A 15,368-nucleotide genomic window follows, 5' to 3' on the forward strand; every position below is an offset into this window, starting at 1 on the left:
CTATGGGCTCTAGAAATCAACTGCTGATCGAGTCCACCTAGGTTTCGAGTTCGGTTAACTGAGCCATTTCTTGTCGGTCCAGGCTAACTTGGATTTCGACTTAGCTCAACCTGTTTATCTTTATTGTTTATTGATTAAATATACTCAACATATGTATGCCTTCTAGGGCTGTGCACGTAATTGTTTATCGCAATTGTGCATGTAAATGTTTCATACGAAAATGATAGTGTACTTAAATTATATATAACATATATATGTCGGATATCGGCAAACCCAATAACTGACACATGTATATTTAAAATGCTCATGTATATTTAACATGCGGGATATCAGTACCGTAACAACCTATATCTGAGAAAGTCATCCGAAACCCTGATATCAGTAAAGACGAAAATCAAAATTTCCCCTTTCATTTTCTCTGATACTGGAAAATTCCCGATATCGTGTCGGAGTGGGCAAACACTAATCGAATCGCACAAAGAATCAGAGAAAACATTTTTTCTTCATTAATATGACCATGAAATCAGAGAGGCTACTGAGAAAACGGGGCTAATTTTACCCTTTACATGATAGAACAGAATGCTGGATGAAGATGGTGAAATCACAACAGGAATGACGACGACAGATCAAAGAGGAGTAAAGATCGAACAGAAAGAGTAGGGCACAATCTTTGAATCACGGATGTTCTCTTTGATCTATCTGGTTTGTTCCTCCAGATATCCGATCCTCTCACACAAAAATCAGAGAGAGAGATTCGGGGAATTGGAGGTTACGCCATGTTAGAAGGATCTGAGAGAAGGATGATCAAGGATGATTGGAGTAACCAATTCATCATGTCACATCGAGACGGAGAAGAAATCGGATACCTTTCGTGGCTAAATCGACGCTGCTGGCAACCTCCTTCTCTGACAAAAAAGAAGTCGGAAGAGGAACAGAACTCGGGGCAGGCGACGAGAAGAACCCGGAGCCCGCGTAAACGTGCGGCGGCCGATTCGGGATCGGAATCCCCAATTCCGTGGAAATCCCCCCCGCGGACCCGAAACTCACCTTTGGCGGATTATCCTCACGCTTCAGTATAACGACCTTCTCCATGACGATTTTCTTGGTGTTGGGCTTCTCCACCGCCGGAAAATCCCGATCGCTGCCGCGCAACTCTCGATTCTTCGAGTTCTGCTTCTTCGACCGATTGCACGCCCGGCGGTGAAGAGTCGAACTGTCGTTCCTCCCAGTTTTCCCAGGATTCGTCGAATTTCTACCATCCGATCGATTTGCCATGGTCCCCATGGCCAAGAACTCAACAAATTTCTCGGATTTATGGAGAAGATTGGAGAGAACGACTGCGAACTGGGAAGCGGAGAAAGGATATTGGAAGACTGGCAGAGAAATTTAGGGTTCACTCCCCACGTGGACGTCGCGCACCCGTAGAGTTAATGGGCCTATCTTGGGCTCGACCGAACTATCGGCCCATTATCAAGACGTGTATCTCACGTTATCTCACGTGGCGGTCGTGGGGCCCACTTTTTGTGGGATATGACATTAATAAAATTGGACTTTAGGAGGGCTTGAATGTAATTATGACGGCGATCGTGGGTCGCGTTGGCGCGTTGCGGTCACGTTGCCCACTTTGAAGGTTACAAAGCGGGGTGAAATTCTTAAAATACCCTTCGTTTTGGAGAAGAGTGTCAGGGGTATTGTTGTATTTTCGGATCCCGCGATGTTCCAATTCAAACGGCCTGGTTGATTAGCCGGCTGGTTTTTATCTGAGCGCGGACAAGCGCTGGCCGCTCCTGTCGGATCTTGCCCGAGGATAAAACGATCTTACTCTTGAACGTGACAGTATGCTAGTTTGATTTTGATTCCCACTGTGCAGTGTAGGGAGATCGGGAAAACGAGAGAATGATGTTTATGCTTGGGTAGATTGTCCTGTAAAGCTCGTATTGGCGAGATCGATGACTGAATTGTGAATTGGCATTGTAGATTTCTCCTTCGCTTCTTAGCTTCCATTTGCCCCAATTTTCTCCGTTGAAGCTATGATTCGGTTTTGCTTCATCTGGATTTTTCTCTGGTCCTTGTTCTTGGGTTTGGCGGTGGCAAGATTTCCCCCGGAACATTCTTCTGCGGATGGGCCTGCTCTTGCTCCTCAATCACGGCACCGTGCTCGGGCTTCGCCTGAAACGGTGGTATCATCTTCTTCAGGTACCATTGCGGAATCAGTGCTTCGGGCTCTTGTGCCTATTTTTTTTCTCGTTGACTCGTTTTCTCGGGTCCTGTTGAGTCATTCCTATTTTTTCGGACGTATTTCTTCGTAAGTCATTTCTCAAAGTTTGCATTCAGCGGGTAAAATCATTCAAGTTTTGTGATTTTCAACTAAAGATCCAGGTTTCGTTCAGCCTTCGTTGGATTAGTGAGCTCACTTCTAGATTATTCAGCTCTGAATTCAGTCTGTAACTTCCCTTAAGTTCCAATGACCTAGAGAGATTTCGGAACGAAGATTGGGATCTCCTTATGATTCTTTTTCTTCGTGTGTTTTGCATAAACATTTGATTCCGAATGATTTTAAAATTTCCACATCCATTTTGATCCAACATATTGTACTTTTCAAATTGGCGCTTTTCCTGTTGTTCGTGCCTTCTTGGTTATTCGGCCTAACTCATGATCTGCTGCCATCAGGAACTGCCGTGCCATCTGAGCACCATGCTCGCCATTTCAACGCTGAAATTATTGCATCTTTAGCTCTGGCCTCCGTCGCTATGGCAGCGTTCGTTCTGGTTTTTTTCGGCTTGTGGTTCTATCGAAGGAAGAACCATCAGGGATCTTATTCAAACGGTGAACGGGACAGAGGTATCCATCCTTCTGAAATGTATTCAACTATATCCAAGTATTTTAAAAACCACGCCACTCACTCTAATTTATTCGATTTTTGTTTAAACAGATGGCGTAAAACTTTCTACTTTTGGCCCAATAATGAGCAAATTCAATTCATCTAAGGCAGTCAAGAAGGGATCTGTATGTGTTATCGATCATGCTTTGCTGCAAGCTGCAACAAACAATTTCAGCGAAAGCAACGTGCTGAGCGAGGGCGGTTCTGGATACGTTTATAAAGCATGCTTGGATGGAGGTGTTCTTGTCACGGTGAAGAAGATGGGGAACGGTAGGGAGAACTTTGAGAGAGAATTTGAGGTATGGGTTGAGTTCTGCCGCCTCGTAGTTGTGATTATATTTTATTTAATTTTAATGTTCTAGTAGTATTCACCTTTCTTTTCCCATCTTTCGTTTGGCGTAATGGCAGAACGAGATGGATTTGCTCTGCAGATTACGTCATCCTAACATAGTTTCTCTCGTGGGTTACTCAAATGACGGCCAAACAAGATTTCTAGTCTACGAGTTCATGCAAAACGGATCTCTCGAATGCCAATTACATGGTACCTATTTTATAAATTCTATCTCCTAGTATTTCTGATCTCAGAAATAATATCTCGTTGAAGATAAAATTCAATCTTATGACATTTTTATTGGCACAGGACCCTCGAGCACGCCGGCTCTAACGTGGCATATTCGCATGAAGATCGCTCTTGATACTGCTAGGTGAGGACGTGTTCTGACTAAAGTCTAGCAGTCAGAATTTTAATTATCTTGACTAAATAATGGCTTTTCTCTGCTGAAAAAAAAGGGGACTGGAGTATCTGCACGAGCACTGCTACCCGCCTGTGATCCACAGAGATCTCAGATCATCTAATGTCCTGTTGGACTCCGAGTTCAATGCCAAGGTATAATCATAATCTTAAATATATCGTATTCCTTGGACCCACTTCACACTATGTGCAATAACATCCTCTTAATTTCTCACTAATCCCAGATCTCCGATTTTGGGCTTGCGGTTATTGGCCAAAGCAAAAGCGCAGTCCGACTTCCTGGAAGCTTGGGCCATGTAGCCCCAGAGTACCTTCTCGATGGTTTAGACCCGGCCAAGATCTTTGATTTTTTTTATTATTTTAAACTATTTTCCCTAATTCTCTTCATATCTACCCAGGTAAGCTCACTGAGAAAAGCGATGTCTATGCCTTTGGCGTCGTCTTATTGGAGCTTCTAATGGGGAGAAAGGCTGTAGAAATAATATCACCTTCCCAATGCCAATCCATAGTGACATGGGTAATTTTTTCACCCTTTTTCTTCTGCTCCTCCAGTCACTTTTCAGGCCCGGCATGCGTTTAATATCAAATTCAATCTCCAGGCCATGCCTCAGTTGACAGACAGATCGAAGCTCCCCAACATTATCGATCCAGTCATCAGGAGCACAATGGACCTGAAACACTTATACCAAGTGCGCTTTCTTTCTTTTTATTTATTTATTTATTTTTCTATCTTTTTACCAAGTGGGATTTTAAATTTAATTTACTATATATATATATTTAATTATTTTTACAAAGTGCTCTTTCAACAATATCCGATTTGCAGGTGGCTGCCGTCGCTGTGCTCTGTGTGCAGCCAGAGCCGAGCTACAGACCGTTGATCACCGATGTGCTCCATTCTCTCATTCCCCTCGTGCCCATTGAACTAGGTGGCTCTCTGAGGATCCAGGAAACTTCGCCAACATCAAAGAACAAGTCTTCTGTTCTCTGACCAATTTCTGATGCAACCGAGGTGTTAGATCTTGAGATTTTTTCTTATGTCATATGTTTTAATCGGCTGTATAGAGTTTTTATAATCGCCAAAGTTTTCAGTCCCATGATTTGGGTGTACATATTGTTATACGTAGTCCGCACTCCGTGAATCTGCTGGTCGATTGCTGAGAATCTTAGCAAGCTCCGGTTATTTTAATCGCCACTTAAATGTGGTGCGGGCTGCGTACTGTTTTAACTGTTATTTATGCGGTTATTGATTGATTAGATGTGGAAAGCCCTTCTTTGATGAAAACTCATTAAAAAATGTGGCTATTAAGAAATTGGGAACAAGTAAAATTAATTACAAATTAAGTATTTTCTTTATTAATTTTAAATTATTAAGTCATGGTTGTGTTGAATCGAATGATGTCGATCTATGTATTTTGTTGTTTTTTGCGCGACTATGAAGAACCTTTGAAGTATATTTTTTGGACCCTCTCGTCATATTATGCGTTTTCTGTGAATTTGCAGATTAGTGGCCCAGATTTTACCATCTCTAACTCCCACAAATATGTAGTCCTGTCGCTTCCTAAGTTCCTATGGGATATACGCGGGTTATTTCCTATTAAATAGATTTAATGACCGAAAATTCTCAAATCAATGCAAAAAACTATTGAATGCGTCCGTAGTAGAATCAATGGGCTTTTTGACACAACTGATGCAAGCGAATTCCCCTTTCCCTCGGGCACTGCGACACTGCGTCACTGCGTATCCTATGATATTGGGGCCTATCGTAAGCATAAATTTAATGAGGAATCAATAGATCGAAGTAGAGCCACATAATGGTATCTTAATTAATATTCAAAAACAATATTCTATATAAGTGCACATAACTCGAGAGTCGACAGAGAGATGTGAGGCGAGAGAGATGAAACGTGAGGCAATATATAGATGAGAGAGACGAGATGAGAGATGACAGAGAGATGTGAGACGAGAGAATGTAAGATAAGAGGGAGATTAGAGAGATGTGGGACGATAGAGCGATGGGAGAGATGTGAGAGAGATGAAAGAGATGTGAGAGATTGGAGAGATGTGCGAGAGAGAGATGAGAGAGGAAATATGTGAGAGAAGGATGGGAGATGTGTGAGAGAGAGATGAGAGAGAAGGATGGGAGATGTGTGAGAGAGAGATGAGAGAGAAGGATGGGAGATGCGTGTGAGAGAGATGAGTGTTATGAGAGAGAGATGCGAGAGGAGAGATGTGAGAGATATGAGAGAGAGATGAGAAATGAGAGATGTGAGAGAAAGATAAGAGATGAAAGAGACGAGATATGAAAGATGAGAGAGAGGGGAGATATGAAAGATGAGCGATAAAGAAAGATGGGAGATTTGAGAGAAAGATATGAGAGAGAGTTGATAGAGATGAGAAGCAGTAGTTTTTTTTTTAAAAAAAGAACACGAACAAGACCATCCCTGATCCCTAGTTCCCTACTTGAGGATGTTTGTTAAAGAGAGATGAGAGAGAGATGAGAAACAGCGAAAGAGAGAGACGAGAGAGAGATGAGAAACAGCGAAAGAGAGAGACGAGAGAGAGATGAGAAACAGCGAAAGAGAGAGACGAGAGAGTGATGAAAGAAAGATGAGAAACAGCGAAAGAGAGTGGAGAGAGTGATGAGAGAGAGATGAGAAACGACGACTTTTATTCTTAAAAGAAAAAACGCACGTAAACGCACAACCGCACATCACACAGGCCTGCATTGTGTGCGGTGCGGACGCTCCGCACAACCGCACATCGCACGGAGAAGACCGTAGTCCAGGGCATATTTATTTCCCGAACTGTAATTAAATAATCTAGAACGATGAATTGAAACTAGAGGGAGCCCAGATCTGCTTTCCACTGGAGCACGCAGTCAAAGATCTGACTCCGTCGTCGCCGGTGGCCATGGAATTGGATCGATTGTTGGGTTAGATCAATCGCTGGAAGATCATCGTTAGAGCAATCGGTGATTATCGGTGACAGGGTGGAGGAATGTCCGGGCGGAGTGTGGGAATTTCTGGCGGGGAGGAAGACGGACCAGAGAGTGGTTCGTCGCGCCGCGGGAGGAGATTGATCTATTCTGGATGGGTGTACCACCTCGGCGTCAATTCCGTCGGCCACGAGTATTGCCATCTCCGCTATCTGACGCTGAAGGACAAGTATATCGCCATGTACAAGAGGAATCCAAATGAAGACCATCGGATTGTCCGTCCTTCTTCCTTTGCCTGAAGTTTCTTGGATTGAAAGTGGGATTCCACGATCGAATGTTGACTCGAAATATGTTGAATGGTTCACGAGGTTCTGACGGTCAGGGTCCATGATAAATTTGGCATTGAAGACGAGGGAACATGATAAATACATCGGAGTCGATGATATCTTCTTTTTTTAGTTTGAGCTGAGTGTATAAAATCAAAGGCTCTTCATCTGTTTTTATTTAGAAATCCATCAAAAGACCTTTGTTTTTCGGTTTGACATTGGGATTACGAGATGTCCCTTGGTTCATTAATTTCTTTTGAGACGTTCCTTTTCTGTCTCGTGGGTAAAATTCCTAGAAAATCGAGTTTCGAAGACTTCTCTAGTCCAATGATTTTCTTTCCCCAGAAGCTATGGTACTTATGTTTATAATCGTGATTTACATATTGTTTAGTGTTCTTCAATTATAAAGAACGGCTGGCAAAGATGTACAGTATTCCATGTTGAAAGGGTGTCGAAAAAACCTCTTTTTACCGTGTTCTATTGAATCATGTCTTGGATTGGTGTTTAAAGAGGGCTAAATTTTTTTCCCTCCTAGGTCTACAGCATGTAGCAATCATATTTGAGGACGTTCGTATTTATCTAAATTTCAATGCTCGTTAAAAAAAATTCTGAATAATTTAAAATTTGATATTTTCTGCTTCCGCGTCCTGTTTATAGAAACCCATCAGGAAGGGGGTCATTAGCCATGCACTTAAGGTGGAGGATATGGGACGCAGGAAAATTGGCGATGGGGTAATTATTGTGAAAACCAGGCCTACATTACTTTTCTTTTTATATTATCATCTTCATAATGTGACTTGGAATATTTTTTTTTCCCCTAGGATGTCTATGTTCTGAGATTTTACAATCGTTTGGATGAGACAAAGAAAGGAGAGGTAAGCCATTTCTCCATTCCAGAATTTAGTACTTTTCCAGAATTTAGTTTATTCCTATCAATCACGATTTAACAGTACATTTGAATTTAAAACCAAGGAATAAATTATAACTAACAATGACTTTGGCTGGATGTGAGAGCAGACTCCAATCAAGAAATTTCTTAGTTCATCTTGGCAATCGAGAGGCATGAATGTGAAACTAACCTCAGCAACTCAGTTAATGTACCTTCTTTTAAATGGTCCGCAGTAGCTCTGGGACTGTGGAGGATGATGACTTTGACTGATGGCTGGATAAACTTAATGCTAGAGTGATGAGTTTGAGGAGACTGGGGTTGGCCACCATATTTATGCATCAAAAGAACAATTCATTAGCTGGCCTGACTTCCGCTGATAATGTTCATGCAATACAAGGAAAGGCAGTCTCGTAATCTAATTGGCTGTTTCATTAGTCCGTACTATTCAGCAACATCTCGAATGGGTGGCCTGTGGGCTATCATGATAAGCCTGTAGTAGCTCTGTAAATGGTGCGGGGGATATTGGAACACAAAGAAATGTGATTGTGGTATCACCGCAGTTTTTGGAACACAGAGATGTTGTACCATGCAGTTGATCCTTCACTGTTTGTCCATTTTTTAAAGAGGGTGGTCTGATATGATACTGGCAGGGTTTATTAATGACATCGGCCCTGTAAGAAAACACAGTCCAAAGGCATTCCAAACAGTTACTTAGGGACCGGAATGAGTTTAGATACAGGCATGAAATTGCAAACACCAACCTTTTATTTATCCGTCCTTTTAAATTGCGGTCAGTACTATCAGCAATACCAACCTTTTATTTATCCGTGTTTAAACTTCGGGTGGGTGTTGTGAAACGCCTAAGTGGGTTCATGCGGAGATTCCTTTGGAAGGGGTCCAATGCAGGGGAGGGGCGTGGCATGGCGTTGGTTTCATGGGAAGACATTTGCACGCCAACTAAATAGGGTGGACTTGGAGTACCTCACCTAGATACACTGAATGTGGCTCCACTGACGAAATGGGTTAGACGGATCGTGGGACCGGAGGATGACCTGATTAAGGATGTTTTGAGGGACAGATACAACTCCAATTTGGACTGGGAGAATTTGATGGATAAGGTGAGGGGGGAGTCGGCCTTTTGGAGAGGGATGAGGAAGGTGTTCCCCTTGGTTAGGGAATTCTTCCGGGCTCAATTGGGAACTGGGAGAATCCATCTAAAACCGCCGGCTTTAGGTTTTAGATGGATGATTGGACGTCGCGTGGACGCTTTCGAGACCTTTTCCCTCGCCTGTATGCCCTAGCCCGTCATCGGCAAGCATAGGTGGAAGAGTGTTGGGATGGTGTGCGGCCATCTTATGTAATCAGCGGGTGGAGGATTTCTTAAGCCTTCATCAAACATTAGGCAACTGGCGGCCAATGGAGGAGATGACAGATGGGTGGATATGGGCATTGGGCCCGTTCTCCGGTCGAGGAGTATACCAGAGGTTGAGAACACACCACAATGAGGACCCGATCATCTTAGGGGCATGTCGCTTAATTTGGAGGCAAAGATACCTCTGAAGGTTATGGTGTTTGCCTGGATGTTTGCCAGAAAGCGGAAAATGACCCGTGTGAGACCTCGAAGGTTTTTCCCGGCAGAATCATCTCTGTGCCTTCTGTGTACGGAGGAGGAAGAGGAGTGCTAGCATCTTTTTTTCCAATGTCGGCTTGCCCGTGCGATATGGGCTAGCCAGGGGCCAGGAGAGATAACGTCGAGTTCGGTCTTATGGGCTACACTGCCGCGGAGTCAACGTGGGTTTGAGAAGGAGGGGGGGCTGAGATTCGTGGTGCTTTGGGTGATATGGTCCCATCGCAACGAGGTCTTATTCAAGGGGAAGGCAATGTCGGTGGATAGGGCTATAAATGAAGTGGAGAGACTTGTGTTCTGTTGGTTTGGTCCTGGCTGAGGTGGAGGGTATTGGGGGCACGATGGGCCAGTATTGGCCTAGATACCCCCTGTCCACGTGTACGGAGGTTCACCAAGCTGGGTGATCTTCTTTATTGTTCAAAAAAAAAAAAAAGAAATTGCAGACACTTGAATTGCTTATTGACCTTCCCCTCCTCATTTCCCCTTCGACCATAACCATCTTCCCTTTTGTCTTGGAGATGGTCTTCCCTGCTTGGATGGTGGCTTCTTGTATCTTCCAGAGACGATGATCTTCCCCTCGCCTGCTCTCCTTATTCTTCTACTTCTTAGCCCCTCATTATCTCTCCCTCACTATCTTATACTCAGAAATGTCGGAACTGCTGTTTGGAAATTTTAGTTGAATATTTTTGAAGAAATAATTACAATGTCTTGATAGACCTTATTTGAGTCTTGTCATGGTTTTACAGTCTTGTCACACAGCGTCATAGTTGTCATGAACCTCAATTGAGATTATTAATGACAAGCTGACCAAGTTGTGTTTGCCTTCTACTGGCCGAATTGATTATTTACGAAGTTGAGTGTTCCCCTTTGATATTCCAGATGTATTTGAGACTCTTCTAGGATGTATTTGAGGCTTCAATGGTAAGTCTGAATCACTATGAGGTGCACCAGTTTATAAATTGGATAGTTTTGAGGGCTTATCTTCAGTAGTCAAAATGACACGTCCACCTGACTCAAATGCATCTTTGTTAAAATGTCTCTGTGAAGGCAACTGGATCAAATCTGGAGCCTTCAATGAACTAGCTCTCATTAACATATTACCCCAGTAAAACCTAGATTTCTTCTTGTAGGAATAATTAGGACTACTAATCACAGCATGAACCTTGATGGGATTGATGATGACTCTCTATATGAACCTTGATATGAAATTATCAAGTACCTTTGTAAAATTGCACTGTTTGTCGTGAAATTTTCCAAGACTTATTGGCAGCAGTAGTGCTCCTTTGAGGCCCGAATGCTGGATATATTTCAGCAGGTACATAAAAAAATGTATGGTTCTAGAGGGACTCAAATGTTTTCCTAGAAAAAAAGGAGGGGGAAGGTCACCCTAGATGTGTGAACCTTGCGATATGATTACTATGTAGACAAGTCTCAATACACCCTTGACCCGCGGGGTCAACACACCCTCCATTCTCCATCTAAACCAGACAGAGACTAAACTCTCTACATCGGTGTGGAGGGAGGGGAACTCCCATCCTCACAAAATGACCTTATTGTGTTGCAACCATATTGTCACCCTCGAGCTTCTAATATAACACTTGTTCTGTGCCCCATCGATACCCCTTGAGCTTCTAATATAACAATTAGATGCTTCTGTCACTGCCTCCCTCTGCAGAGTGTCAGAGTCGAGCTGCACAACGTGCCATGGATGTCCCTCCAATAAAGAAAACTCCCTGAGTCAAATCACTATAGTTCCACCTGAACCCATCCATATCTCCTGCCTAACCTCCTCCAACGTTGGAAATGCCCCCACCACATTGTCCATGAGGCTTCCCAAAAGAAGGTTTCTATGTATTTTGGTCTCTCTCTCTGCCATGTGGCCCTCCCACGCTTTTTGACTTCCCCTGCTCCTTGTGCAGCCTGTATTGGGGTGTTCTATTCGTTCTTCCGCCGCTCTTTTTGCAGACACCCAAACTGGCAATGTCCTGTGCCTTAGCAGCTGTGGCAAATGTGGGGTTTCTGACATACTTTCGCATGGTGACCGCCATCCAAGCAGCTGAAGCAAGCCGCTCCCTTTCCCAACTTGTCAGTCTCTCTCCCCTTACAAAAAGCTACTTAGACCTTGTCCAGCTTGGACTCGCTGTGAACCAGCCCTCATGCTCTTCGTCCACTTTCTGCTGGAACCCCCCTTTGAGAGCCTGATACGACTCTTCCACGCACTTACTTGCGACATAAGAAATGTATCTGGTCAACTCATGCGGAACTGGGCACGAGGACAATTAGAAACGGTGGTGGACATTATAAATATGAAGAGGGATCAAGTAGGGAAGGACGATGGCTAACTGACTCTTCTTAGAGGGGTGCTCCCAGACACCCTGAGGCTCATGCTTGGCTGGTTTAGGGAGATCCTCCCTTTGCCACAGGACTACCGACCGATCTGGTCTGTCGTATTGATCTCTTCTGCATTGTATTCTTAATTCAAGTACCCTACCCCTGACTACATTGGTTCGAGTTGCTACCATTTGGAGTATTATCTTGAAATTTTGGTTCAAGATTTGTTCGACAACATCTCGTGTCCTTCAGGAGCGTATCAGAACCTCTATGTCCTGGGCTGGTTACTGGACTCTGCCTTCCTGAGGATAATTTTTGTGCCAGCCCATGGGGTTCCCCCTCCTTGTGTCTGGCCGCCCCAACCACACAAGGAATGATGCCTTTCGCCAATGTCTCTGTGAGGAGAGTCAGGGTGGTCTTCACCTTCATATCCATCCCCATCATCTCTTTATGAATATGATTTTTTGCCTCTAGTGTGACTGCAGGCATTACCCATTTAAGCCAATTTTACCTTCAAATTATCTGTTGACTGTTGCCCAACCACCTTGGCTTCCATCTGTGGGATCCACTAGTCCTATTTACTGGACCCAGCTTAAAGCACCCTTGATACTCCATTATCTCTGCATGTCGCCGCTGATCAGTCTGTTGACAAGACCTCCTCTCACCCTTCAACCCCTTGATACTTCATTCTCTTCATTTATCCTTGAATTACATGGAGGTCCTGTAGCAAAGTCAAAAACAGCTCTTGTTTTAAATGTCAAAAACAGCTCCTGTAGCAAAGTCAGAACCTACATTATTTGAATCATGATAACAATGTTCAACTGGGTGGGTCATCTGAGGAGGCCTCATTGTCCTACTTTGGCTCAGTGTTTGCTCAATATTGGGGGCTGCAGGATTTAACTCTTTTAGAACTATGACGATTACCAACCAGTGAGAATTTGGGAAAAATTAGGGAGAATGAAGGGTGGCCACATTGCTCTAGAAAGAAATTTTAGGCTCGAACTTGAGAATGTTCATTCTGTTCTATTCACCTCAATTAGTTTCATAGGTTACTTAAATAACCCACTATATAGTTAAAAAGGACAATCTCCCCTTGACTTCTGACATGCACCGATTCTTCTCCAAGAAATATCCGACGAAGAAAAGAAGGCACGTGTGACCTCACACGTGCAGACCTATTATAAATCAGAGAAAGAAGCGGGAAACTGGATACGGAGAGAAATCAACTGCCAAGTTTTGGCAAGAGGGCTGGGGGAGCAGGAGCGTGCCTGCCAACCAGAAGGAGCTCCAGGAGATCTCCATCGTCGATCTACTCCTTCGAGTGTTTTTCTTTCTATCTCATCTTTTCCAGTCTTCGTATTGAGACAATTCTACGAGATTGGATCAATTCTTGATATCAAATTGTGGGATCTATGTCAACTTCTTACAAGTATCATAAATCTGTGTTTAAAAAATACCAGAAAAATACTTCTCATTGCAATAAAAGTTGAGTCCTTCAGTTCGCAGGATCTGAAGCTTGGCTACTGTGAGGTCCAATCCTATTTTCCCCTTATTTCTTTGTGGAGTAGGTGATGGGGAAGGTCTGGCATGCATGTTGGGCCATGATTGGTGTTGTTGCGACACATGCTTTTAGCGATTCCTATCTTCTACCTCTCGGTGTTGAAGCTACAAATGGGGTCGGCAAATGCCTGAAAAGTATGATACGAAGGTCCTATGGAAAAGCTCAGGGTCGAAGGAGGGGCAGGGGATGGCCGTCATATCGTAGGACATATTGTGTGGACCGATCTGCTTGGGGGGATGGGAGTATTGAAAATGCAAGACTTCAACTTAGGACGAGTGGTCTTTGGATGGCCCTTTGAGGGAGACATTCCCTCGGCTCTATGCGCTGGCCAGATGCCCCGATGCCATAGGGGGGGAATGTTGGGACAACACATGGAATCCGAGGGTCGACGGTGCTCTGTCAAACAGGAGGGTGGCGGATTTCTTGGGCATACAACAAGCTTTGATCTAGTGCAGGCCAAGACATGGAGAACAATATGGATGGGTTTGGACAGGCGCTCCCTTTTCTGTTCAGAAGGCCTACATGAGGATCTGCCACGGAAATGAGGCCCAATCAACAATCTAGGCATGTCGGGCCATTTGGTGCCTAAAGGTTCCACTAAAGGTTAAGATCTTTGGATGGCTCTTACTGCGCAAGAGACTCGTGACACAGATCTTCCGAAAGAGGATTTATCCTGACACCTCCGCGGCATGCATTTTATGCACGAGTGGCGACAAAAACTGCAATCATTTATTCTTCAAATGCCCACTCGCCTGCTCAATCTGGGCCACCCAAGGGCAGCTGGTGGCGAATGTGATGTCGGAGGGGTCTTTTGGGAGTTCTAAGGCAAGGAGGCCCTAGGAGTGAGGAGGGGGGTCGAGCAATGACAGTGATCTGGACAATACGGTTACACCGCAATGAGACAGTATTTATGGGACGTAAGGTGTCCAAGGACAGGCTCACCCATGAGGTTGAGGGCCTCATGGCATCATGGTTTGTTCGAGGGCTAATCAGATAAGGGAGGGGTTGGCTGTGTAGTGTGGAGAGCTTTAGCTACCTTCACAAGTAACTTAGGGTGGTTGCGTGACCGCCTTAAGTCACTTTTCAAAAGAAAAAATATAGCTTTATTGGCGAAGTGGATGAGCAGGCTGATGGGACTGGATACAGATATGGTTACACGAATTCCGAAGAACATTTATGGATCCCGCTTGGACTGATAGAGTCATGCGGCTCCGGTCTGTGGGTCCTCTGCTTTTTGGTGAAAAATGAGTTAGACGTTTCCTTAAGTCCAAGAATTCTTCAAAGCCAAGCTGGGGGAGGGCACATTATTCTGTTTTTGGCTAGACGCATGGTTGGGTTTGGGCATACTAATTTCAAAATTCTCGCGCTTGTTTTCTCTTGCATGGAACCCACATGCCATGGTTTGGGAATGCTGGGATGACACATGGGTCCCAGGCCTTGATGACACCATGTCCCACCAAAGAACTGAAGAATATATAAGGCTGCAGCAGATCCTGATCCATCTCCCCCCACTAGGAGGGACACAAGACGGGTGGGAGTGGATAGGCACACCCTTCTCTGTTCGAGATGTCTACACAAGACTCTGCTGCAGATATTTGGGGGAAGAACTGAGGATCCTCCATGCGTGTCGCATCATATGGAGACAAAAGCGTCCCCTAAAGGTGAGATTTTTCTGTAGGTTGCTGCTTCGACAAAAACTCGTAACAAAACTCGTTAAGAAGAGATGGCTCCCAGATGCCTCGAAGAAGACTCTGACCATTTATTCTTCGAGTGCTTGTTTGCCCATGCTGTGTAGAGCCATCAGCCAATTCTGGGGATGGATGTCTCCTTAGAGGAAGCCTTTTTGGACTCTATACAAGGCAGCCCATGCAGAGGGGCGAGAGGGGCATGGTCGACTCTTCATAGTGTTCTGGGTATTATGGCTGCACAGGAACAAAGTCATATTCAACAGATGGGAAGCATCAAGGAACGGTGTTGTGCAAGTCGTGGCATGTTTTACCTCTGCATAGTTTAAAGGCCCATTGCCAGGGCACGGGGCGGCTGCGTAGGCCATTTATGTACTTAACG

At 44.3% G+C, this 15,368-nt stretch overlaps 2 protein-coding genes across 2 annotated transcripts in view; both read left to right on the forward strand.

Moving 5' to 3' along the window:
• Positions 1-1,752: 1,752 nt before the first annotated feature.
• LOC144713209 (putative receptor-like protein kinase At1g80640) lies at positions 1,753-4,726 on the forward strand. Its single transcript, XM_078587723.1, has 10 exons — positions 1,753-2,196; positions 2,671-2,841; positions 2,933-3,180; positions 3,290-3,422; positions 3,522-3,585; positions 3,671-3,767; positions 3,857-3,953; positions 4,031-4,149; positions 4,232-4,321; positions 4,456-4,726. Exons 1-10 carry the CDS (start codon positions 2,031-2,033, stop codon positions 4,618-4,620), a joined length of 1,350 nt encoding a protein of 449 aa, XP_078443849.1. The 5' UTR covers positions 1,753-2,030; the 3' UTR covers positions 4,621-4,726.
• A 1,720-nt stretch (positions 4,727-6,446) lies between these two features.
• Positions 6,447-15,368, forward strand: part of LOC144712760 (ENHANCED DISEASE RESISTANCE protein (DUF1336)) — a 69,452-nt gene continuing 60,530 nt past the window's right edge. Inside the window, exons 1-3 of the mRNA XM_078587060.1 lie at positions 6,447-6,842; positions 7,551-7,625; positions 7,715-7,768. Of these exons, the coding sequence (XP_078443186.1) occupies positions 6,630-6,842; positions 7,551-7,625; positions 7,715-7,768 (342 nt within the window). The 5' untranslated portion in view covers positions 6,447-6,629. The remainder of the gene's footprint in view (positions 6,843-7,550; positions 7,626-7,714; positions 7,769-15,368) is intronic.

The sequence above is a fragment of the Wolffia australiana genome, chromosome 15 (genome assembly GCF_029677425.1).
Source record: "Wolffia australiana isolate 7733 chromosome 15, ASM2967742v1".
In the NCBI taxonomy this organism is placed as follows: Eukaryota; Viridiplantae; Streptophyta; class Magnoliopsida; order Alismatales; family Araceae; genus Wolffia; species Wolffia australiana.

What these genes read in the sequence shown, in the direction of transcription:
- LOC144713209 (XM_078587723.1), top strand. Translation starts at nt 2,031, where the DNA reads ATGATTCGGTTTTGCTTCATCTGGATTTTTCTCTGGTCCTTGTTCTTG. An exon ending in GGTGGTATCATCTTCTTCAG is followed by an intron (nt 2,197 to 2,670) that starts GTACCATTGCGG and finishes TGCTGCCATCAG; the next exon opens with GAACTGCCGTGCCATCTGAG. An exon ending in ACCTGAAACACTTATACCAA is followed by an intron (nt 4,322 to 4,455) that starts GTGCGCTTTCTT and finishes TCCGATTTGCAG; the next exon opens with GTGGCTGCCGTCGCTGTGCT.